This window comes from Geotrypetes seraphini, chromosome 6, assembly GCF_902459505.1.
Source record: "Geotrypetes seraphini chromosome 6, aGeoSer1.1, whole genome shotgun sequence".
NCBI classification, from domain to species: domain Eukaryota; kingdom Metazoa; phylum Chordata; class Amphibia; order Gymnophiona; family Dermophiidae; genus Geotrypetes; species Geotrypetes seraphini.
In genome coordinates, this window is record NC_047089.1 from 45,483,812 (window position 1) to 45,509,694 (window position 25,883).

The following is a 25,883-nucleotide window of genomic DNA, read 5'->3' on the forward strand; positions in this document are numbered from 1 at the left end:
ATGCTTCCTTTGCAAATACATGCTGTGTAAGTTAAGCGTGTATTCACAGAATAGCACTTAGGTGGCATACTTGAATATATGCACATAAATACTAATATTCTAAAAATGTACATGTACAACTTACAAATAAATGTTAGTCCCTAGTTTATATACAGTGGTGCCTCGCATAAAGAACGCCTCGCACAGCGAACGCTGCACACAACGAACTTCATGTCATGATTCATACAACGAACTTCGTTTCACACAATGAAGTCGCCCGAGCTTCCACGATCGCTGCCGATGTATTGCATCCTTCCGCGCAGGCACTGCAGGCAGTTGTTAGTCACTGCGCTTAACGCGTTTCACATAACGAACTTTTCGCATAACAAACTTGCTCCTGGAACGAATTACCGTATTTTCACGCAGATAATGCGCACCCGTGTAAAACGCGCACACGGGTATAGCGCGCAGAAACCACGATTTTATGTACAAAAACTTTTGTATACTGCGCTCACGGGTATACCGCGCATGCTGCCCGACTGTCCTTTCGCCCGCCCCGACTCTCCTCTGGCCACCCCGACTCTCCTTTCGCCCTCCCCGACTCTCCGTGCGCTGTCCCGATTATCCGTTCACCCTCCCTGACTTTCCGTGCACTGCCCCGCCTCTCTGTGCGCTGTCCCGACTCTCCGTTCACCCTCCCTGACTCTCCGTGCGCTGTCCCGACTCTCCGTTCACCCTCCCTGACTTTCCGTGCACTGCCCCGCCTCTCCGTGCGCTGTCCCGACTCTCCGTTCACCCGCCCTGACTTTCCGTGCACTGCCCCGACTCTCCGTGCGCTGTCCCGACTCTCCGTTCACCCGCCCTGACTTTCCATGCACTGCCCCGCCTCTCCGTGCGCTGTCCCGACTCTCCTTTCGCCCGCCCTGCCCTGCTCCCAGCTCTGTAAGCATGCACAATGGTCTGAGCATGCTTGCCGCTTAGTTTTCACCAAGGCTGTTTTTCTGGTGGTGTGCTTTTCACCACGTGGCTGTGGCCCCCCTCTATCTGGCCTTGTAATTTGCCCAGTGAATACTATTTTGACTATACAACAGCATCTCAGCCTTTGGGTAAGCCTATAAAAGATTAATGCTGCATGTAGAGCCCACATTTTAATTTGATCTCTTCAGATTGGTATTCTGCATTTATCTACCCGGTAGTAGAGTTTATCAATTAAATTTAAATGTACCGCCATAATGGCAGGAATAAGACGAAAGTCATATACAGTGGACTTTAAGCTTCAAGTCGTTGCGAAAGCTGAGGAAATGTGTAGTTGGGACAGACGGGAGTCAAACCCGCCTGTCCGGCAGGCAGCCAACGACGGAATGAGGCCGGATTGGCCCATCCGTCCCAAAGCTCCGCCTACTGGTGGGGCCTAAGGCGCGTGGGCCAATCAGAATAGGCCCTGGAGCCTTAGGTCCCACCTGGGGCGCGGCCTGAGGCACATGGTCGGGTTGGGCCCATGTGCCTCAGGCCGCGCCCCCAGGTGGGACCTAAGGCTCCAGGGCCTATTCTGATTGGCCCACGCGCCTTAGGCCCCACCAGTAGGTGGAGCTTTGGGACGGATGGGCCAATCCGGCCTCATTCCGTCGTTGGCTGCCTGCCGGACAGGCGGGTTTGGCTCCCGTCTGTCCGGCCAACTATCAAAGGTACGGGGAAGGGGGGTGGGGGTGTCGTGGGGGTCGGCCAGGGGGGTCGTGGGTCGGCTGGGGGGGGCGGTCGGAGGTTCTTGGGGGGGGGCGGTCGTTGGAGGGAGGGGGGTTTGCGTCGAGGGCAGGAGGGCCTGGGATCCCTCCTGCCCGTAATGTAGTGCGGGGTGGGGGTAGGGGGTCGCTGTGGCCAGGAGGGTTTGGGCTCCCTCCTGGCCCGATATTGTCGGGGAGTTGGGGAGTCGGCCGGGCAAGAGGGCTTGGGCTCCCTCTTGCTCCGATCGTGGATGCGGGTGCAGGTGGGAGCGCGTGCGAGCGGTCGTTCGGGGTGGGGGTGCGAGCGGTCCTGCTGGGGGGGGTGAATCGGGCGTCGGGCGGGGTGGGAACTATGTAAAAAAAATTTTGTATAACGCGCGAGGGGTATGCGCGGTAGGTAAAAACGCGTATAACGCACGCGTTATATGTGTGAAAATACGGTAAGTTCGTTGTGTGAGGCACCACTGTAATTGTCCTTTTATGTCTATAAGGTCAATGTAATAAGAACACACAGAAAATCTGTTAAATTTTTACCACAGTTGATTTTGGTAATAATGTAATAAGGTAATTAAAATAATACCAATGTAATAAGGTAATTAAAAAACAAGAGAAAAACTGCAGACAAAATGTACAAGATGCAGGCTATGTTTATTATATCAAATATAAATGCGGTTAAAATTACCACCCTTAAACAAACCTAGGGACCCGTCACAGTCCATGTTTTGGTAAACACGCCTTCCTCAGGGGTCCAGGGTCAGTAAGGTATTGAAATAAAACCACAATATGAATTGATAATAAACATAAACCTGTATAATTCTGAAGGTAAATCGTGCACCGACACACTTGGCCAGACCTTGCAGACAGAGCAAAACGTCTGGCCGAGTGTGTCGGTGCACGATTTATCTTCAGAATTATACAGGTTTATGTTTATTATCAATTCATATTGCGGTTTTATTTCAATACCTTACTGACCCTGGACCCTGAGGAAGGCATGTTTACTGAAACACGGACCGTGTCAGGTCCCTAGGTTTGTTTAAGGGTGGTAATTTTAACCGCATTTATATTTGATATAATAAATACAGCCTGCATCTTGTACATTTTGTCTGAAGTTTTTTTTCTTGTTTTTTCATTTGTTTCACTTTACTGCAGTCCTTGTTGGATTTTTTTATTGTTTCCCGTATAAGGTAATTAAAAGTATAGTGCACTGGGAAGAAACATCTACAGTAAGGCATTTTCAAATGTAAATGTATACGATTTCAGAAAACCAATATTTACATGTAGAGATCCAAACCATAAGGAGACATGTTTTGGGCATGGTTTAAGCAGGATTAACATCTATTTGTATATCCCATGGCATGGTTGAAGCAGGATTAACATCTAGAAACACAGAAACATGATGGCAGATAAAGGCCAAATGGCCCATCCACAGTAACCATTATCTCTTCCTCTTTCTATGAGATCCCAGGCTTTCTTGAAATCAGACACAGTCTTTGTCTCCACCACCTCTACCTGGAGACTGTTTCATGCATATATCACCCTTTCTGTAAAAAAGGATTTTCTTAGATTAGTCCTTAACTTCATCCTATACTCTCTCATTCTAGAACTTCCTTTCAAATAAAAGAGACTCGACTCATGTACATTTACATCACATAGGTATTTAAATATCTCTACATCTACATGTATAGCCCATTATAAATAGGAATATGTATGGGGAAAGAGTTCCATATCAGGTTTTATGCCAATTGAAAGGCACACAGTTTTAAAGTGCTTACTTCAGAGACATCTAAACAACTGTGGCGCAAAAAGCACTGTTATTTACCTGTAACAGGTATTATCCAGGGATAGCAGGTAGATATTCTCACAGATGGGTGACATCATTCACAGAGCCCAGTAGAGACAGTGCAAAAGTATACTGTCACTTTAAATTCCTAGAAGTTTCAAGACTGCCTGTACCACGCATGCGCGAGTGCCTTCCAGTCTGACACCGTTTTGCGAGACCATCAGTTCAGTAAACAAGCTAAGAAGCCAACTACTGCAGGTGGGAGGATTGTGAGAATATCTGCCTTCTGTCCTTGGATAACACCCATTATAGGTAAGTAACTGTGCTTTATTCCAGGACAAGCATGCTGCATATTCTCACAGATGGGACTCCCTAGCTATTATGACTGGGATGGAGGGAAGTTGGTGACTACATAAAGAATAATTACAAAACAATTTTTTAAAACTGTTTGGCTGACCTGACTATCCCATTAGGAATTATACTCCAGACAGAAATGGGATACGAAAGTATGGAGCAGGAACTTAAGAGTCTGCTTCATAAGTGTTCATACTGGAAGATAAATGGAAGAAACTACTAAGGTTGCTACTGCTGTTATTTCAGGCTTTGGAGCCCTTCTGTCCAGTAGCAGCCCAACCCGAACATGGCAGCATGTTACACAGTCTGTTGACTATGGACGCAGTCTGTTGACTATGGAAAGATGGAGTTCTTGATCACCCAAGGTTCCAGTATGGTGGTATTAACAGACGAGTTGTTGTTTGGAAAAAACATAGTTCAATATAGGCGGAAAGACAAGGTAGGTTCACAGTTTAATAAGTTGTCTATAAAATGGCTGAGATGAAGATTAGAGATTACCTCTAGTAGGAAGATGAGATGAGTAAGAAGAACAACTCTATCTTGAGGAAATGTTGAGTAAAGTGGATTGTGTATTACAGATTGGAATCCAGTAGATTGGTGCACAGAAGGGATTCAATGGGAGAAGGCTACTGCCTAAGTAGAGTGCTGTAGAGATGAAGTTAAATGGAGACTTCAACATGTGCAGATTACCTGTGGATTTGAAACAACTGGAGGAAGTTGGACTGGAGACTTTGACATCATCAGGCCCTTCCTGAAGTGAGAAAGCAATTGACATTTGTCCAGATGGCTGGTGCCCAAAGGTACTTATATGGCACTAAGAGTTGAAATATAGCACTGAAAAGCATTTTTAGGGCACTGATAGAGGTGAGATAAGCACATATTGATTGGAGAAAATGCAAGAGAGGGGAGATATGATAGAGATGCTTAAATATCTACGTGGTATAGATGTGCATGAGGTAAATCTCAATTGAAAGGAAATTCTGGAATAAGGGGTCATAGAATTAAAGTGAAAGGGGATAGATTCAGAAGTAACCTCAGAAAATACTTTTCCATGGAAAGGGTAGTAAATGCATGGAATTGCCTCTCGGTGGAGGAGATAAAAAGTGTAACAATTCAAGAAAGCTTGGGACAAGTATGTTGGATCTCTAAGGGAGAAGAGGGGATAGGCAGACTAGATAGGCCATATGGTCTTTATCTGCCTTCATTTTTCTACAGTATATTTCACGGAACCATTTGTGACTTGAGCTTTAATATAATCTGTGACTTGACTTGAGCATCAGATGACTGTTCTTCACTATTTTGCTTAGCACTGTCGTCAAGCTTACTGGTCTGTAATTTCCAGAATCACCCCTGGACACCTTTTTAACATTGGCCACCCTACAATCTTCAGGTACTACAGGCGATTTTAGCAACAGGTTATAGATCACTAACAGCAAATCAGCTGCAGGACATGAGATTACAGGTTGTGAAGGCAACCCAAGCTACCAGCTATGAGTGGGTTAAGCTTGAAAATCTGGGAGGTTTATCTTATGTAACATAGTAACATAGTAGATGACGGCAATTAAAGACCCGAATGGCCCATCCAGTCTGCCCAACCTGATTCAAGTTAAATATTTTTTCTTTCTTCTTAGCTATTTCTGGGCAAGAATCCAAAGCTCTGCCAGGTACTGTGCTTAGGTTCCAACTACTGAAGTCTCCGTCAAAGCTAACTCCAGCACTACTAAAGTCTCTGTCAAAGCTCACTCCAGTCCATCTACACCATCCCAGCCATTGAAGCTGTCCCCAACCCATCCTCAACCAAACGACCATATACAGACACAGACCGTGCAAGTCTGCCCAGTACTGGCTTTAGCTTCTCAATATTTACTATTATTTTCTGATTCTAGATCCTCTGTGTTCATTCCACGCTTTTTTGAACTCTGTCACCATTTTCCTCTCCACCACCTCTCTCAGGAGCACATTCCAGGTATACACCACCCTCTCTGTAAAGTAGAATTGCCTTATATTGTTCTTGAGTCTAACACCTCTCAACCTCAAATTATGTCCTCTGGTTTTACCATTTTCCCTTCTTTGAAAAAGATTTTGTTCTACGTTAATACCTTTCAAATATTTGAACATCTGAATCATATCTTCCCTATCCCTCCTTTCCTCCAGGGTATACATATTCAGGGCTTCTAGTCTCTCCTCATATGTCTTTTGTCGCAAACCTCCTATCATTTTTGTTGCCCTCCTCTGGACCGCTTCAAGTCTTCTTATGTCCTTCGCCAGATATGGTTTCCAAAACTGAACACAATACTCCAAGTGGGGCCTTACCAACGACCTGTACAGGGGCATCAAAACCTTCTTTCTTCTACTGGTTATGCCTCTCTTTATACAGTCTAGCATCCTTCTGGCAGCAGCCACTGCCTTGTCACACTGTTTTTTCAACTTTAGATCTTTGGACACTATCACCCCAAGGTCCCTCTCCCCATCCATGCAAATCAGCCTTTCACCTTCCAGCATATGTGGTTCCTTCCGATTATTAATCTCCAAATGCATTACTCTGCATTGAATTTTAGTTGCCAGATATTAAGAGCATTCCTCTAACTTTTATGAATAAACTAACAGCAATATGGAAGGGAGATGAAAATGAGAGGATTTGAGCACCATTTAAGCAATGAGTGCAGAAGAAGCAGTAGTGCTAAAAGCCAGCCAATGGACTGTCACTGTCTCCAAGGAGTGTGTGCATTGACTACATCACAGCAGGAAGATGGCGATTAGGGGTAGGTGTGAGGAAGAGAAGATGTGTGTTGTATGTGAAGCTGATGGATGGGTGTTGAAATATTTGAATAAAAATTAAAAGCCCTATATTTAGCCCACAGTGGTAAGCTTGTAAGCTGCTCACTGCCATAGGCTGAACTAACCATGAATATTCAATGCTGGGGTATATGCAACTACTAGCATTGAATATCTAGATAAGCATGGCAATCTAGAAGAGCACTAGTCGTTATTTAGACTGATTAACTTGGTGGATGAAGCTAGTACAGATGTTTTGCCTCTTCTGCCTGGTCAGATCCCTTGGAATATTGATCCTTAAAGAGTTTAAAAAAGGACAAAGGACAAATAAAACTGAGGAGCACTCAGAAAATCACAGCACAAGCATGACACACAACAACCTCTAGCAGACTGAGGCACTCCATGATATATCGAGTTCACAGATGGACCACCCAGAAATTCTGGAAGTAATTAGGCATGAGAAAACCCCAAGTATGGAAACTGAGGAGAAGGGATGGATTTCTTACATCATCTCCAGTATGCATGCTTTGTGAAAATGTAGTTAATCTGTATGGAGGAATACATATGAAACAGTTTGCAACTAGCCCACAACAAAATAAAATTGTAAGAAAAGTAAGCAGTTTGAGAAACAATACATTAGTTAAAAGGTCATTTTTGGGCCAAGCAAGGAGACTTCCAGACAGGGATGCAGGCAAAGTAGCAAATTACACTGTTTTCTAGCTGCTAATGGCATTTCAACCTGGCTTCCAAAGTAATTGTTCATCCGGAAAACAGATTAGTCACTTTTTACCCAACATTATGCTAATAACATGCAATCAGTCATCAAAGTGACCAATGTAAGACTTCTAATAACAGACGAGATAAACAGGGCCTGAACTGTGTAACTGTTCACTTTAATAGGATTCTTCACTGGTCTTCACATCATAAGTTTTAAATAGCACTTATATTCTATCATTTTCACTTATATGTGGATCTTGGTCATTACTTGTCAATGAAAAGAGTTACAATAAGACCTTAAGGGTTGATATTCAGCATGGTTTAAGTGGGCAGGAGAAGCTGACTTCGGTGACACTGTCCAGTTAATGCCAGGCTGGAACTTTGGTGGAGCAAGCATTTAACTGTTTAGCAATGAAATTTAGTCTGCTAACCGGTTAATAAGCATATAAAATTAGGACAGCAAAAAGGCTATTCTAACTTTATCCACTGAACTAACTGGACACCAGTTTGAATATCAGCTAATGACTGGTTAACTTTTGGGTGAGTGCACTGACTTGTACTATATATTCAAAGCTGGAGCCTAGACATGACTTGGCATTGAATATACAGGCTTAATTCAGTGCAGAGTTGTCAGTGGCTTAAAAACTATAGATAGTAGCTTAAAAACATGGGCTGAATATTGTGCATTTACATTTTATAAGCTGCTTGGTCAAAATAACTGGATTAGGTCCCTGTAGAGACTTCATATTTGCTTTTACTCTCATACTCTTCCTCCTTTTGGTCTAACAATTTATGACTTTATAGCTCTGAACATGGATGTATGAAAAAAAACCTCAGCAAAGATTTGGTATGGCTAGCAGTAAATAATCCTACTTTTTCCCATTAGCATCACGGAGCTCAGCTCTTCCCAGCTCTTTTGTCTTGATCTCAAACTCCTGCACCTGCTCCAGCAAAGTTTTCCGATAGGTATGCTTGGCTCTACAATGCGAGAAAAAGAGAAGAGAACATAGTGATGTGAAAGGCTAGTGATCTCACAAAAAGTATAATGAGGAATTCTGAAACTGATTTGTCCTATAAAAGGGCTGTAATATTTTTCTCTAGACATAGTGAGGACACAATATTTTTCAAGACATACAGGCTATATGTATACATGCTATATATATAGGTCCTATTTCATCTAGTGAACCTAAAATGAGATTATGTTAAATGGAACTTGTCTTTGGGCTAAGATCCAAGTGTAAGGTTTGTGGAATACAATGAGGATAGTCTCCTCTTAGCAATTTGGTTAAGATGTGAACCTGTACCATTTTAGAGTAGGTGGAGTACAGCATTCTCTTATACAATCCTCTAGGAATACAATTATGTTATGACCATTGCCAAAGAAGGATATGTCTTCCAAAAAGCCCCACCAAACAGTTTAATTCAAGCAGTATCTGGAAGAAAAACATTAGCGAATCCCAGGTCAACTGATTTTACAGAGCTGTAAGCTAAAATCATAAGAGCAGAACTGCAGAGCTGTAATGAGGCAGCTGGGAACTCAGTGGTATAAACAAAAGACTAAAGATTCATTGAATATTCATAGGAGGAAAACACAATATACTTCTGGCCTTTGCAGCAAACATGAACAAATGCTGAAAACTTGCCAGTGCATTTGATACTCCTCCTATAAAAATGATCCCCACTGATGTATGTATTTTCTAATTTTTTCAAGATTATTTTAGTTTAGAGAAGATAAAATTATCTCTGGTTAGCCTTCCAGGTTTGTTTAAGTAGCAGGGAACCTTTTTTGTGTCACAACTGTAATTTTTTGTTTTACTAACAGAAAAATTTATACTTCTAGAGAACTAGTATTATGGCCTACAACCAGCATATTTGTTGTCAGTTATGTGAAGCTAGTAATTTAGACAAACAGACGTTTCAGAGGTAATTTTCAAAAGGATTCTCAGGGAGTAAACTGCTGTTTGCTCACAAAGAAAGCCACTTTGAAAATTGCTCCTTTGGAAGGAAGAGGGTATAAAATATTTAGGTATTTGGATTCATAAAATGCTGGAAGAGATGATGAAAGTAAATGAAAAATCTTTATTGCTGAAGGTCACAGAAATGTGTGAGCAATGGAACCCTTTACATCTGTCTTGGTGGGGGAGAGTACAAACGGTTAAGATGATGATTTTGCCTGTGGTTTGCTACCAAATGGGAATATTGCCAGTTTATTTTCAGGGGTCCTTTTACAAGAAATTAAATAGTATTCTCACTAAATTTATCTGGCTGGGTAAAACTGCGAGAATTGCCTTAGTAACATAAGAACATAAGAAGTTGCCTCCACTGGGTCAGACCGGAGGTCCATCTCGCCCAGTGGCCCGCTCCCGCAGCGGCCCACCAGGTCCTTGACCTGTGAAGTGAATTCTTGACCTTTATAATCTACCTCTACTTCTATAACCTACCTCTGCTGCTATCTGTACCCCTCAATCCCTTTATCCTTTAGGTACCTATCCAAACCTTCCTTAAACCCCTTTACTGTGCTCTCGCCTACTACAACCTTCGGAAGAGCATTCCATGCGTCCACCACCCTCTGGGTAAAAAAGAACTTCCTAGCATTGGTTCTAAACCTGTCCCCTTTCAATTTCTCCAAGTGACCCCTGGTGCTCGTGGTTCCTTGCAGTTCGAAGAATCTGTCCTTATCCACTTTCTCTATGCCCTTCAGGATCTTGAAGGTTTCTATCATGTCTCCTCTAAGTCTCCTTTTCTCCAGGGAGAACAGCCCCAGCATTTTCAACCTGTCGGCGTATGTAAAGTTTTCCATACCTCTTATCAGCTTAGTCGCTCTTCTCTGGACTCCTTCGAGTACTGCCATGTCTTTCTTGAGGTACGGCGACCAGTACTGGACACAGTACTCCAGGTGCGGGCGCACCATTGCACGATACAGCGGCATGATAACTTCCTTTGTCCTGGTTGCGATACCCTTTTTGATGATGCCCAGCATTCTGTTTGCTCTCTTTGAGGCTGTCGCACACTGCGCTGATGGTTTCAAAGTTGTGTCCACCATCACCCCAGGTCTCTTTCAAGGTTGCTCACCCCTAGCAATATTCCTCCCATTTTGTAGCTGAACATCGGGTTTTTTTCCCTACGTGCATGACCTTGCATTTCTCTATGTTGAAACTCATTTGCCACTTTTTTGCCCACTCCTCCATTCTCGTCAGGTCCCTTTGCAGGTCTTCACAATCCTCCATGGTTTTGACCCTGTTGCAGAGTTTGGTGTCATCAGCAAATTTAATGACCTCACATTTCGTCCCCGTCTCCAGGTCGTTGATAAACACGTTGAATAGGAGCGGTCCTAACACCGATCCCTGTGGAACCCCGCTCGTGACCCATTGCCAGTCTGAGTAGTGCCCTATTACTCCAACCCTCTGTTTTCTGCCCGCCAGCCAGTGCCTAATCCATCGGTGGACATCCCCTTGCACCCCGTGATTCCACAGCTTCTTTAGCAGCCTTTCGTGGGGTACCTTGTCGAAGGCTTTTTGGAAGTCAAGATATATGATGTCTATGGCTTCCCCTTTATCCATCCGGCTGCTTATCCCCTCAAAGAAGTGCAGTAAGTTCGTGAGGCATGACCTACCCTTGCAGAAGCCGTGTTGGCTCTCCTTCAGTTGTCCATTTTTTTCTATGTGCTCGCAGATTGTGTCCTTGACCAGTGCTTCCATCATCTTTCCCTGGACCGAGGTCAGGCTTACCGGCCTGTAGTTTCCTGGGTCTCCCCTTGATCCCTTCTTAAAGATGGGTATGACATTTGCTATTTTCCAGTCCTCTGGTATTTCCCCAGTCTTCAATTGCGGCGGGTGGGGTAAATTTTCACAATTTTTATAGATACCATCAGGCCTATATACTACGTCAGGGCATGTATTGGATCCTTCCTGACCTCATGGAACATCTCCATGATTGGATGTATTTAGAGTGGCAACTTATGTCCCCATTACAATTGTTTCATGTGTTGAGTATCAAGTTACCCAGATACGTTAAGGACAATAGTATTTTATTTGACACCTGGAAAACTTTGAAATTTATTAATAAATTAACAGATATTCCAGTAGAGAAATCCACTTATCAGTCCTTATGGCTAAACTCCAAAATTCAAATTGGCGAGTCTAAGATCGCCTGGAAGCACTGGATGCAGGCAGGTATACGTACTCTAGAGGATGTTATATCAAATAGGAAAATGCTTGAGTTTTCACAACTGCATCAATTATTCGGTATTTCAAAGTCTCAAAATTATAAGTGGTTGCAGTTGAAGCAAGCCATTCAGAAGTGGTTCCCTGAGTGGCGTAATCTAAAAAAATCATTATAGCTTGCAGGTCCTATGCTTCCAGACATCCTATGCTTCTTAGGACATCAGGCTGCCCGGTGGTATAAATTAATATCTGAATTCTTGAATAAAAAGCCAAAATCTAGTCTTAGAGACATTTGGAGCATTGAGATAAAGCAGTATATTTCTGCATCTCGATGGTCACGAATTTGGTCTTGGAGGATGAGATGTACAGGTCTGAGACAAATCTGGTTTTTCTTGTTACATAGATCTTTTTGGACCCCTGTTAGGTTACAAAAGTTAGACAGTTCTAAATCTAACAGATGCTGGCGCTGTCATCTGGACATTGGATCATCTGTTGTTCTATTGTCCTATGACACTCAACTTTTGGAAGTCAATATGGGGAAAGATTAATAACATTTGGAATCATCAATTCCGTTCACATATGAAGTAGTTATATCTAATTTGTTTAGTTTTCATTTAAAATTTTTCTTAGAATTCTAATGTTTAACTGTTTTCTCATTCCATTCTATTCATATGCCGTCCTCTACCTTTTCTTTTCTCCTCACTTCTAATATTTATTTTTCTTTCTACATTTCTATATTTGATTTAATTCTTAAAATTATTTTCTATTTAATTAGTTTCTTTCTATTACATTATTATTTTGGAATTGTACGTTTTGTTTTTAACAGTATATTATTGAAAGTTCTATGTATTCTTGTTAGGATGCTTTATATCTCATTTCCTCTATTTTTATTTTCCTATCTATTATTTGCTAATTTGTTTGTCCTTAGGTACTTTAGTTAGATTGTGAGCCTTCAGGACAGTAAGGGAATTTCAAAGTATCAATTCTTTATTTATTTATCTTATTTTATTGTATCCTTTAATGTATTTTTCTCTGTAAACCGCTTAGAACTTAACGGATTTAGCGGTATATAAGAAATAAATTACATTACATTACGTTATATGTGGAACATTATTACATATTAAGTCCCCCATGGACCGATATAAATGCCTACTTTTTTTTTTTAATTCTTTATTGATTTCCAAACTTCAATAGTGCAATACACAAATATATCACATATAATAAGTCAAAAAAGCACATTCAACTTACAAATATACATAATCAACTGTTTTCACCCACCCACCCAATGATTATTCAATAAAACACAGAAGCATAGGTTTTCCCAATAACCTTACCCTATTCGAATTAATAATATCCTCCCACCCACCCCAAATGTAAATATTCAAAGATCAAATTAGGTCAGAAATATCCCCCCCCCTTCCCTGGATGTGTACAAAAATAAACAAAAACTGACTCACAATCAAAGACCTACAATAGTGAGGTAATATAAGATGTCAATGGGTCCCAAACCAATTTAAATACATTACCGTGCCTCAAACTATCGGCATTCATCCTTTCATATCTATAGCTGGAGCAAAGATTTGCCCACCAGAAAGGGAAATTTAGACGATCATAATTCTTCCAATTTCGGGTTACCATCTGCATGGCTATCCTGGTCATGATAAGGAAAAGACAGCATTTATATCGATCCATAGGGGGTTTAACATGTAATAATGTTCCACATATGACTGCCTCATACGTCAGTGGAATTGATGATTCCAATATGTTATTAATCTTTCCCCATATTGACTTCCAAAAGTTGAGTGTCATAGGACAATAGAACAACAGATGATCCAATGTCCAGATGACAGTGCCAGCATCTATTAGATTTAGAACTGTCTATCCTGTGTAACCTAACCAGGGTCTAAAAAGTTCTAAGTAACAGAAAAAAAAACATATTTGCCTCATAGATGCTGACGCTGTACATCTCATCCTCCAAGTCCAAGAACCTCCGACTTTTCTTAATTATGACTGGGATAGCTATGCAGATGGTAACTCGTAATTGGAAAAATTACGATCACCTTAATTTTCCTTTTTGGTAGGCAAATTTATGCTCCAGCTATAGGTATGAAAAAATGAATGCTGACATAGTAATTTATTTAAATTGGTTTGGGGCCCGTTGACATCTTTTATTACTGCACTATAGTTGGCTTTTGTTTATAAGTCAATTTTTCTTTATTTTCATACACATCCAGGGAAGGGTGAGAGGGTGGGGAGAGGGGGCTATTTCTATTTCTGTCCTAATTTTGTCCTTGAGTATATACATCTAGGGTGGGATGGCATTACTATTTTGAATATGGAAAGGTTATTGAAAGAATTTATGTTTTTGTGTTTTTATTGATTAATCATTGGGTGGGTGGGTGAGATAAAATGGTTGGTCATGTATATTTGTAAGATGAATGTGCTTTTATTGATTTATTATATGATATATATTTGTGTTTTGCACTATTGACGTTTGGAAAATCAATAAAGAACTAAAAAAAAAAAAAAAAAAGAAAAGAAAATTGCTCCTGAAGGGCAGGGTTAGAACGGGCTGGAGAAAGTAAACACTGAGATTTCATTTTGAAATCCTTATGCTTGCTTTCTGCTGCATTACCCAATGCCTACAAGGTCTCCCCTTCTTTTACTAAGGCGTACTAGCCGTTTTAGAACGTTAAACACTAACGCATCCAAAGAATATAATGGATGCGTTAGTGTTTAGCACGCACTAAAATGGCTAGCGCACCTTAGTAAAAGGACCCCTATGTGAGCTTAACACTCCCTGCTGACATTGGCCTGACATTATTTTCCCGTTATGTATGAGAGGACAAAAAACAAAAGTGACAACATTTCTCCCACACACAGCAATAGGAACTGTAGCTACGGCCTTAAAGAGATGTTCCCTCCTAGGCAGTAGTAAATACTCGTATTTGCAGGTTAGGGTTCACAGTGGCAATTAGTAGTGAATATATTTGGAGGCTTGGGTTCAAGATAGTGAGGGTGAATAATCTATGAGTCAGTGAACAAAGTAGAGTAGAAGATGTTAATGGTACATCCAAGGCATTTCCTTTTTTTCTGAATTTATTATTAAAAAACAAAATCCTTGGAAAATTTTCCATTTGAAAATTTGCTTGCAGGCCTGTGGATGCCATGGCTCTTCAATTACTGTAAGGCTGACTGAAAATGACCCTCTTAATCTGTATGTGAAATGTCATCAAGAATCTTGTCACTGTAGGTTTGACTCACTGTCAGCCTTTTTGGCCTCCAGAGGATGAATGTCTTTAGCTATTAGGGTTTTGACATACAAAAACTGTCAAAAGCAAAAGGGTATATGTGGAAGACACTTGGGAAGGTCAAAAAGATATCTGACATCGCTCAAGAGAAGCTATTTTGGATGCAGAGAAAAAAGGCGATACCATGGATGTTCCATTAACATCCTCCATTCCACTTTGCACACTGACTCACAAGAGATTATTACTGGTACACCTTCAACATCTTGAACCTAAACCTCCAAATATATTTACAGCTGCCTAGAAGGGCATCTCCTCTCTAAGGCTCTAGTTACTTTTATGTAATTCCTATTGCTGGATGTGGGAGAAATGTTGCTTTTATTTTCTTGTCCTCACATATACAATAGCAAAACTAGCTGAAACCAATTATACTATTCTATCATATTTATTTATCTCATAATAAGAAACACAAATTTAAAGTTAATATAGTACATAAAGAATACTGAACCAAAAGGAAGTAATTAAGGAAGGAGTCAAGTATTAAGATGGGCAAAATGAGTTGTCAGTTTTGACTTGTAGTTTTCCAAAAAGCAAGCCTCTTCGACATCTGAAGGGCCTTTATTTGAATGAAATGGTGCTAGGAAAGAGAAAGCTCCAAAATGAGAGGTATAAGTGACAGAACTATCAGCTCTCAAAAAACAAACGAAAAAGAACCCTGGCTCAAATTTCTTCAAGTTTCAAGTTTAATAAAAATTTGCATACTGCCTATCAGCCTTCTAAGCGGTTTGTACATAATAAAATAGAGTAACATACATTAAATTAAAACATAGGACCTACTGGAATGATAGGATTAAGGTAAAGAATATATCATAATAAAACCCTTAGTGCGCATGTGCACTTCAAACTCTGTGATCCCTGCCTCCGTGATTCATGCTTACGTGTCACACATGCGTAGTAGAAGGAGCCAGTGGTGGTTTCCCTATCGCCCTCCCTCGGCGACGCTGGCTCCTTCTACTACGCAAAAGGAGGTTTTTTTGGATAATGGTCTGCCTCTACTTTCAGCTGTTTAAATGCTCAGATCACCACTACGTCTACACTTAAGACATATAATAAACCAAAAAAAATCCTAAGTCCCAAACGCCCAACACAAGAGCTTTTAGGCGAAGGAGGAGCCAGTCCTTCACCTATAATTTGGATTCTGTAACCGGTGTCATTCAAAAAGAACACCGGCTACAGAATCCATCCCCCCAGCAACGATCGCAGCAGGAGAGATAGCCAATCTCTCCTGCCGCGATCCATCTCCCCCCCAATTCGATCGGGGCAGGAGGGAGCCCAAGCCCTCCTGCTCGGTGACACCCCCCCCGACAATGATCGGGGCAGGAGGGAGCCAAGCCCTCCTGCCCCGGCAACTACCCAAACCCCCTCCCCCCCGACTCGATCAGGGCAGAAGGGAGCCCAAGCCCTCCTGCCCCAGTGAAACCCCCTACCCCTAATAAGATACGGGCAGGAGCGATCCCAGGCCCTACTGCCCTCGGCGCACCCCCCCGAACAGCCCCCCACCCACTGATCCCACAACCCCCCGCTGACCCCTCGACACCACCCCTCACACCCACCTGTACCTCAAAACAGTTGGCCGGACAGACGAGTCCTGAGCCCGTCCGTCTGGCAGGACCGCCAGCCATTGAATGGCGGGCCTTAGGGTCTGATTGGGTCAGGTGCCTCAAACCCCGCCCACAGCTACAGATCTCTAATGTTAGGTTGGAGACCTGTGAGCATCGATTAGCGACTTGTGAGACCAAATTGCTACAGTGCCAGTCTGATCATAAGGCTGTTTTACGTTTGTCAAAAGAGCTGGAAGATTTGAGCAACAGAGGGAGACGGAAAAATGTAAGAGTGATCAGTATTCTGGAGGAGGCTGAAGATTCAGATCTTATAAAGTTTTTGAAAAACTTATTACTGAAAACCCTCTCATTAAAGTTTTCACAGCTGTTAGAATTTGAGAGGGCTCACAGAATCTCATTAAAAAAAAAATAATGGCTTTAAAGGGCCCAGGCCAATAATTTTTAAATTGCTGCGCTTTTCCCAGGTAATAGAAATATTGCAGATGGCCAAAGAAAAGTAAAATATTAAATGGCAGGATTCAAAGATCTTTCTCTTACCTGATTTTGCCCCAAAGACTGCGAGTGTAAGAAAACAACCTTATTTCCATTTTCTATGTAAAAACATTTACTAATACATCTACAATAAAGCAACACAAATTTTTTTTTTCTACTTTATACGTTTCTGCTTTAATCATCCTCTTCACTCTCTTATTTCAATCCAGCATCTGTCCTCTCTCTCCCTCCCATGCATCTGCCCTTTCCATCCACTGTGTCACCATTCATCCCCTTGTGGCCCTGTTTCTCTTTCTGTCCATCTTTTTCCCCTCTGTTCCCTTTCTCCTCCTACACCCCTCATCCCAGGACAAGCATTTCTCTCTTTTTTTTCTCTCTCCATTTGTGAATTTAGCAGTTTTCCCATTCTTCTCTCATTTCCCTCTGCTCTTCCAGCTCCCCTGTTCCAGCATCTCTCTCTTTTCCTCCCTCCTTGACTTCAGCCTCTCCCACTCTTCCTCACTGCCTTATCTAATCTACTACTATTTATAACTTATATAGTGCTGAAAGGCGTATGCACCGGTGTACATTCATTGCCTGCCCTGTAGTAAGGCATCTACCTCCCCCACCAACATCTGGCACCTCCATCCATGCCTCCCCCTAGTTCCTTCCTCTTCCGTCACTTGATCTCTTTGTCCCCCCCCTACACATACCCTCCCCCCTTGTTGACAGCGCAGTCTTCACAACTTGCTGCTCTTGCTAGTGTTGGGCCTTCCTCTCTGCCGGATCCCACCTACTTCCTGCTTCCATGAACGCAGGACCCAGCAGAGAGGAAGGCTTGATGCCAGCAAGAGCAATGGGTTGTGAAGGCTGCCTCTGTGGAGAAGTTCCCGGACCATGATGACGATGGGCCTGCACTGAATCAGTATTCGCGGGAGTTCCATTCCAGGAACCCCTGCGAATCTTCAAAAACCACAAATACTGTTTTTCATGGGGAGGGCAGCGGGAGAGGCAGGATAGAGCAGCCGGAGCGCCGGCGAGTGCAGGAAATCACTCGCTGTATGCTCCAACCGCTTCTTCCTGCACTAAGTCGGGCCTTACCAATGAGGAGCTGCATGTCAAAATAGCTCCTGATTGGATAAGGCCTGACTTAGTGCAGGAAGAGGCAGTCGGAGCATAAAGCGAGTGATTTCCTGCACTCGCCGGTGCTCCGGCAGCTCTCTTCTGCCTCTCCCACTGCCCTCTCCTTCTCGGCGGTTTGTAGTCAGAAAATACCGTGAATGACCGGGCACATGAACCGCCGACCGCAAACGACCGGGGAAACACTGTACACCTTTTACACTACAATACCACAATATACTCTAATTCTACTTATATTCTGAGCTAGCATCCATTCATCCATCTGCTTCAAGATACACATCTATTTCTTTTTCAGTATTTCCAAAACACATTCTTTGCACCATACACAGTAATAATAATAATAATTTATTTCTTATATACCGCCAAAGCCATGGTAGTTCGAGGCGGTTTACAATAAGAGGAGCTGGCAATCAGCAATATAGTTACAATATAGACTCAATGAATACAAGTACAATGAATGCAAGTACAATAAGAAGAGCTGGACAGTCAGCGACATAGTTACAATGTAGAATATGAGAGATAGTGAACAACAAATTCTTAGGTGACAAATCGGTTGAACAGTTTCGTTTTTACTAATTTTCTAAAACTAAAATAGGATGAGGAGTGCGTGATAATGTTACCCAGCCGGTCGTTCAGTTTACCTGCCTGGAAGGCTAGAGTTCTGTCCAGTAATCTTTTGTAACAGCAGGTTTTTATTGTTGGGTTTGTAAATATGTGAATTCTATGTGTGGGCCTAATAGTACAGCCCAAATTGAAGTGGGAAACCAGGTACATAGGGGCCAAACCAAAGATTGATTTGTAACAGAGACAAGAAAATTGAAATAAAACTCTTGCCTCGAGGGCCAGCCAATGAAGTTTTTGATAATAGGGACTTATGTGTTTCCATTTTTTAAAACTGAAAATCAGACGTACTGCCGAATTTTGAATAATTCGGAGTTTTGAAGGGTTTTCTTGAAAGATCCCAAATAAATAATGTTGCAATAGTCCAGCATGCTTAGAATAGAAGATTGCACCAGTAGACGGAATGATGCTGTATCAAAGTATTTTTTGATGGTTCTTAGCTTCCATAATGTTGAGAAGCATTTTCTAGTCAATAACATATATTACAGTACTAACATATATTATAAGGAATGAGACCACATAGTACATTTATAAAAGAAAAATAAAATCTTTATTGTCACTTTTTATCCTTCATTTTATCTCAATTTTTTCATCCTCTTAACTGGCCATGGTTTTCTTCACTTGGGAGCTACCGGATTTCTCATCAGGGCTGGGTTAACCATTAGGCAATGTAGGCAGCAGCTCTCGGCAGCAGCTTATGAGGAATGGCAAAGAGCTGCTGCAATTAATGCAAAACAATAGAATTTGACAACCATTTTTGACAACATTTTTGATATTGTCTTCAATCCACTCCTCTGAACACCAATCCAGCCAGCTGATTAACCATTCCCCTTAACTGTATCCATGACATCTTGTTTGTCTGTCTTGTCTATTTAGAATGTAAGCTCTTTCGAGCAGGGACTGTCTTCTTCTTTTTTGTGACTCTGTAGCGTCTGTTAGCGTTATACAAATAATTAATAGTAATAGTAGTAGACCAATGACCTGGTATAAGCGGGTGCACCTTCTTTTTTGGTGCACCAATGTGGATTAGCACTAGTATAGTGTAATGGTATCATAGTGCCCTGATGCTGTTATAGAATTGGCATGCCTTGTGATGCATTGAGGTGCCAAAAATGTATAGAATTGCCACTTAGCCTCTCTTAATGTAGTGCAGTGAGGAAGTGTGATTAACAGGAACTGGGTTTACTCCATCTCTTCTGTTAAAATTACTTTTACAGGACTGGCGGTGGTGGTGGTGGTGGGGTGTGTGTGTCAGGATGATCATGACTGTTGAATTATCAAAATTATAAGAATAGGGCTAGGGATTTGAAAGTTAATTGGTGGGGTACAAGATGCAAGATTTGCTTAGGGCTCATATTACCCTTGCAATTGTCCTGTTTCTCAAGACATCTCTTAGGTAAGAACAAGAAGAAAACACAAAAAAGCTGTACTAGAACTACTGCTCCTTGTGATTCTGGGCAAGTCACTTAAACACCCATAGCACCTGGTACATTAGATAAGAGTGTGAGCCCACTAGGAAAGAGAGGAAAAATGCTTGAGTACCTGTATGTAAACCACTTAGGCTATATGGTATAGAAATACTAAAACTAAATAAATAAATACTGAAAGATTAAGTTCCTACCTGGATAATCTTCTTTCTGTTAATCTACTACAGATGCCTTATGTGTGGTGATCAATCCATTCTTGTGACCTGGACTTGCAGAAGTGAGAATACTTATAGCTTTAAGCACTTCCCATATGAAGGCATAGCCCAGAGTTCCCTCCAGTTAAGTCCCAAAGCAATTGATCTCCACTGGAACAGAAGACAAAGAAGAAGGGGAAATGGAGAATTTCCCCGCATACAATAAACAATTCTGTTCTCTGTAACTTAGAAAACAAGAATTAGAACAATTCAACATAACAATCAAAAAACAACCATAGAGAAACAACCTGCTGTGTGAAATTGGCATGAACATTAAGGGAGCCAGAAGCTGAGGAATACACTTATTCAAACCAGATTTCTTGGCGTTTAACTGTCTGGCTGCCAGGAAAAGAACTCCAGGCTTGGAACACAGAAATATCCAAGTCAGAAAAGCAGGCGATACAGAATTGACAGAGGGTGGGCTATATGGATTCTGTGGGTAGATTAACAGAAAGAAGATTATCCAGGTAGGCACCTAATCTTTCATTCTGTTACATCTATTCTGGATTCTGTACGTGGACAGGAGAGCCTGCTTGCAAGACTCAAAAGCAGCGTCCTCCCCAGCTGCTACATTCACTCTGCAAAAATTTGGAAAAGGTATGCAGAGTAGACCAAGGAAGAGGCAACACTTCTGGTCAAGTGCGCCTTAAGAGACTGATGGCTGCTTACTGCAGACAATATACGCCAGGGGTCTCAAAGTCCCTACTTGAGGGCCGCAATCCAGTCGGGTTTTCAGGATTTCCTCAATGAATATGCATGAGATCTATGAGCAAGCACTGCTTTCAATGCATATTCATTGGGAAAATCCTGAAAACCTGATTGGATTGCGGCCCTCAAGGAGGGACTTTGAGATCCCTGATATACGCTAAAGAGATGGCCATGAGAATCCATCAAGCAATACAGGCCTTAGACGATGGTTTGCCAAACCGGAAGTGGCTAGTAAGAATGAACAAATGGTCCTTTCCAAGTACTGGAGCAAAACCCTGTAGATATCCAGCTTCATCATACGGTTTGGTTTGATATAGCAGCCAAAGTGGAGGATGGCACACAAAACTCAGACCCTTTTTTACTAAGGTGCACTAACCGATTAGTGCACGCTAAATGCTAACGTGTGCATGTTAGTCTATGGACGCGTTAGCGTTTAGCGCACGCTAATCAGTTAGCGCACCTTAGTAAAAGAGGAGGTCAAAGTCCTGGATTTCAAATATACAGACTTTAGTAGCATGGGAGAGTAGCTGAATGGATGGAAAGACATAAGAGAAGTGGAAAAACAGTGGTCCTAGTAGAAAGGAGCAAGAAAAAGGGCTACTGACCTTTATGTGAAGAAAATAAATAAAAATAAGAGAAAAAGGAAACCGATATGGTTCTCAAAACATGTGGCGGAAAAAATAAAGGGAAAAGAATTGGTGTTTGTGAAATATTTAAAAAACTCAAGAAGAGGAGTACAGAAAGGAATAGTGGATAAAACAGAAAGAAGTTAAGAGAGAGAGACACGTCTGGCAAAAGTGCAAGTGGGAGAGCAAATGATTATAAATATAAAAAAGGGAGACAAAATTTTTTTCAGGTATGTTAGTGAAAGGAGAAATGCAAAAAAATGGAATTACGAGACTGAAAGAAGGTATGAACCACTAAGTGGAGAGTGATGAGGACAAAGCAAACGTGCTAAACAAATACTTCTGTTTGGTAGTCACAGAAGAAAAACAAGGAGAAGGACCACAATTGGTTAGCAAAGTTACACCCAAGAATGGAGTGAATACCGCACTGTTCATGGAAGAAAGTGTTTACGAACAACTTGAAAAACTGAAGGTGGACAAAGCTATGGGACCAGACGGGATCCATCCCAGGATATTGAGGTTATGGCAGGTCCTCTTAAAGATTTGTTCAATAAATCTTTAGAGACGGGAGAGGTTCAGCAGACTGGAGAAGAGTGGATGTGGTCCCTCTTCACGAAAGTGGTTGAAGAGATCAAACGGAAAACTACAGGCTAGTAAGCCTCACTTTAGTTATTACATTACATTACAGATTTCTATTCCGCCATTACCTTTCGGTTCAAAGTAAACTAAACTAACCTAAACTAAACCTTAGGTTTGAATACCGCGCCATCTCCGCAAGCGCAGAGCTCAGCAAGGTTTACAGAGTTAAGAGGAAAGGAACTACAATAAGGGATAAAGAAGAGGGACTAAGAGGAAAGAGAGGGACAGAATACTGGAGAATGGGAGGTGATTAGATTTTTGCAAAGAGCCAAGTTTTCAAGTGTTTGCGGAAGGATTGGAAGGAGCTTGAGTTTCTGAGTGGGGATGAGAGGTTGTTCCAGAGTTCTGTGGTTCTAAAGGGGAGAGATATTCCAAGTTTTCCTGCGCGGGATATACCTTTTATAGAGGGGAATGATAGCTTCAGTTTTTGGGAGGGTCTGGTGGAGTGTGGTTTTGAGGAATTCCAAAAGAGTGGGATAACGGGAGGAAGGACGCCATGTAGGATCTTGAAGGCTTACAAAAAGAGTTATGGAAGAAGGGTTACAAAGTTAGATCAGGGATCGTTTCCAAGAGAGGGATAAGTAGGATCAGGGGTTAGGGAGGGGATGGTAAGAAGGGGGTATTCGTGGTATTAAGCTTTATTAAGGGATTTCTTGAAGAGTATAGTTTTTATTTCCTTTCTGAACATCTTGTAGTCTGGGGTTGTTATCAATAGGTTGTAGATTTGGTTATCTATTTTTGCTGGAAAAATAATGGAAACGTTGCTGAAGGATAGTGAAATTCTTAGAATCTAATAGATTACAAGATCCGAGGCAACGTGGGTTTACGAGAATTCGCAGGAGCCAGTAAGAAAGCCGCTCAGCGCCACATCACGTTTCTGCTCGTGCCGCTCAGCTGAAGAAACTGGATCTGCACAGCTGGTTAGCGGCAGGGCAGGAGTTCGGAAAGCTTGCTCCTGTCCGCTGCACCTCCACCAGGAATAGGCAGAGGTATGAGGATAGGGCAGGGAGGGGGAACAGGGAGCAGAGCATGGGAGGGAGGGTGCAGAGTCTGACAGGGGAAGGAAGGAAGGGTGCTAGGTACAGAGCCTAACAGAGGAGGAAGGGAAGGAAGGAAGGGTGCTGGGTGCAGTGCCTGACGGGGAGGATGGGAAGGGTGCTAGGTGCAGAGCCTGACAGGGGAGGGAGGAAAGGAAGGGTGCTGGGTGCAGAGCCTGACAGGGGAAAGAGGGAAGGAAGGGTGCTGGGTGTAGTGCCTGCAGGAAGGGTGCTGGGTGCAGTGCCTGATAGGGGAGGGAGGGAAAGGTGTTGGGTGCAGTGCCAGACAGGGGAGGGAGGGACAGAAGGGTGCTGGGTGCAGTGCCTGGCAGGAAGGGAACTGGGTGCAGTGCCTGACAGGGCAGAGCACTCAAATATTAAGCCACCCGACTTATATTCGAGTCAACCATTTTCCTCCCTTTTTGGGGGGGGGTCTCGACTTATATTCGAGTATATACGGTACCTAGCCAATTTTAGCCAGCTATTGTTCACTAACTGAACAATATAAATCAATCTCTGGGAAATTGTAAATACATAAATACTCCATTATTATTCTTTCAAACTTAAAAAATTAGGCAAATAAATCCTCTGAATATCAACCTTACTATTAATATTCAATTATCTACAGATATACATAAAATATAGATTTAGGGATTCCATATTGATATAATAAAATAAAACTTTTACCTGACGCTCAGTTTGACAAGAGTGGGTAAAAATAATTTTATATCGGCAAGGACATTTGGAATGAATATCTAACTAAGCATTTGTTTAACTTACGCTCTCCATGCCACATCTTTGATAAGGCATACTATGGGCACCAGAAGTAATCCAAGCCAGAAGTATCCAGACTTCAGCATCATCCCCGACTGCAAATAAAAAGAAATAGGTGTGATTCATTCCATCTTCCAGGCAGTAGGACATGGATTAGCAGAATGGATAGGCGACGTACCTGCAGGTATCTAAATGTGCAAGAATGCATGAAATGTACAGTATTCTGTAAGTGGTGCATCTAACTGGTAGCACCACTCATGCTCCTTTCAAGCTTTGTCCATGTTATTGCCCCCTCTACATTTATGTTATGTCACTTATGCATGCCCTTACAGAATAGTGCTTAACTGTTTTGCTGCCACTTAAGTATGTGCAAAGTCATTAGTTTATTTATTTAATTAAAACATTTATATCCCGCATATTACAAAATCTATGAGGGCTACAAAAACACATATATAAATTAATAAACACACACCTTAAAAACACATCAATCATCAAACAAAATAGAATTATTAAAATAAACTATATACAAGTTTAAAACCGAATCAATATTATAAAACAACTGGCACAGTATTTTTGTATCATACATTCCCAAAAGCTTCCCTGAAAAGGTAGACCTTCAAGGATTTACGAAAAGATAAAAACAGTGAAATTTGGCGGATATTGCCAGGCAGTGCATTCCATATTTGTGGACCTACTACACTAAAAACCCTTGAACAAATTGTAGATTTGGCAACAGATTTCAAAGATTTCCTAACAAACCTTGCAACTCGGAGCCCAATGTACGAGAAAGTATATGGTACTATTAAATCAGAAATTGCCTTTGGTAATGATTACTGAACGGCTTTAAACACAAGCACCAGGATCTTGAACTGAATCTTCCAGGACAATGGAAGCCAGTGAACCTTGACCAATAATGGAGTTATATGTTCTCTGCGAGAGACATAAGAACATAAGAAGTTGCCTCTGCTGGGTCAGACCAGAGGTCCATCGCGCCCAGCAGTCCGCACCCGCGGCGGCCCATCAGGCCCATGACCTGTAAGGTGATCATTGTCTGAACCCTTAAATCCCCTTGGTCTCTATCTATACTCTCTCTATATCCCATCTCTACCTCTATCTGTATCCCTCAATCCCCCTATCTTTCAGGAATTTATCCAATCCTTCTTTAAAACCCTGTAGTGTACTCTGTCCTATCACAACCTCCGGCAGTGCGTTCCAGGTGTTCACCATCCTCTGAGTGAAAAAGAACTTCCTAGCATTGGTTCTAAACCTGTCCCCTTTCAGCTTCTCCGAGTGCCCCCTTGTACTTGTGATTCCCATTAATCTGAAGAATCTATCTCTGTCTATCTTCTCGATACCTCTCATGATCTTGAAAGTCACTATCATGTCTCCTCTGAGTCTCCGCTTTTCCAGGGAGAAGAGCCCCAGCCTTTCTAACCTGTCTCCGTATGAAAGGTTTTCCATGCCTTTTATCATTTTCGTCGCTCTTCTCTGGACCCTCTCAAGCATCGCCATGTCCTTCTAGAGGTACGGCGACCAATACTGGACACAGTACTCTAGGTGCGGGCGCACCATCGCTCAATACAGCGGCATGATGACTTCCTTCGTCCTGGTTGTGATACCCTTCTTAATAATACCCAACATTCTATTTGCTTTCTTTGAGGCTGCTGCACATTGTGCCGTTGATTTCATTGTTGTATCCACTAGCACACCCAAGTCCTTTTCAAGGTTGCTTTCCCCTAGCACCAATCCCCCCATTTTGTAGCTGAACATCGGGTTCTTTTTCCCTATATGCATGACCTTGCATTTCTCTATATTAAATCGCATTTG

General features: G+C 42.1%; 1 protein-coding gene across 1 annotated transcript in view; it reads right to left on the reverse strand.

Annotated features, from left to right (window-relative positions):
* The window catches only part of ATP8A2 (ATPase phospholipid transporting 8A2), a 457,609-nt gene that overhangs the window by 31,939 nt on the left and 399,787 nt on the right, over positions 1–25,883 (reverse strand). The window contains exons 27-28 of the mRNA XM_033950263.1: positions 24,063–24,151; positions 8,200–8,304 (exon numbers count right to left, since the gene is read on the reverse strand). Coding sequence (XP_033806154.1) covers positions 8,200–8,304; positions 24,063–24,151 — 194 coding nt within the window. The remainder of the gene's footprint in view (positions 1–8,199; positions 8,305–24,062; positions 24,152–25,883) is intronic.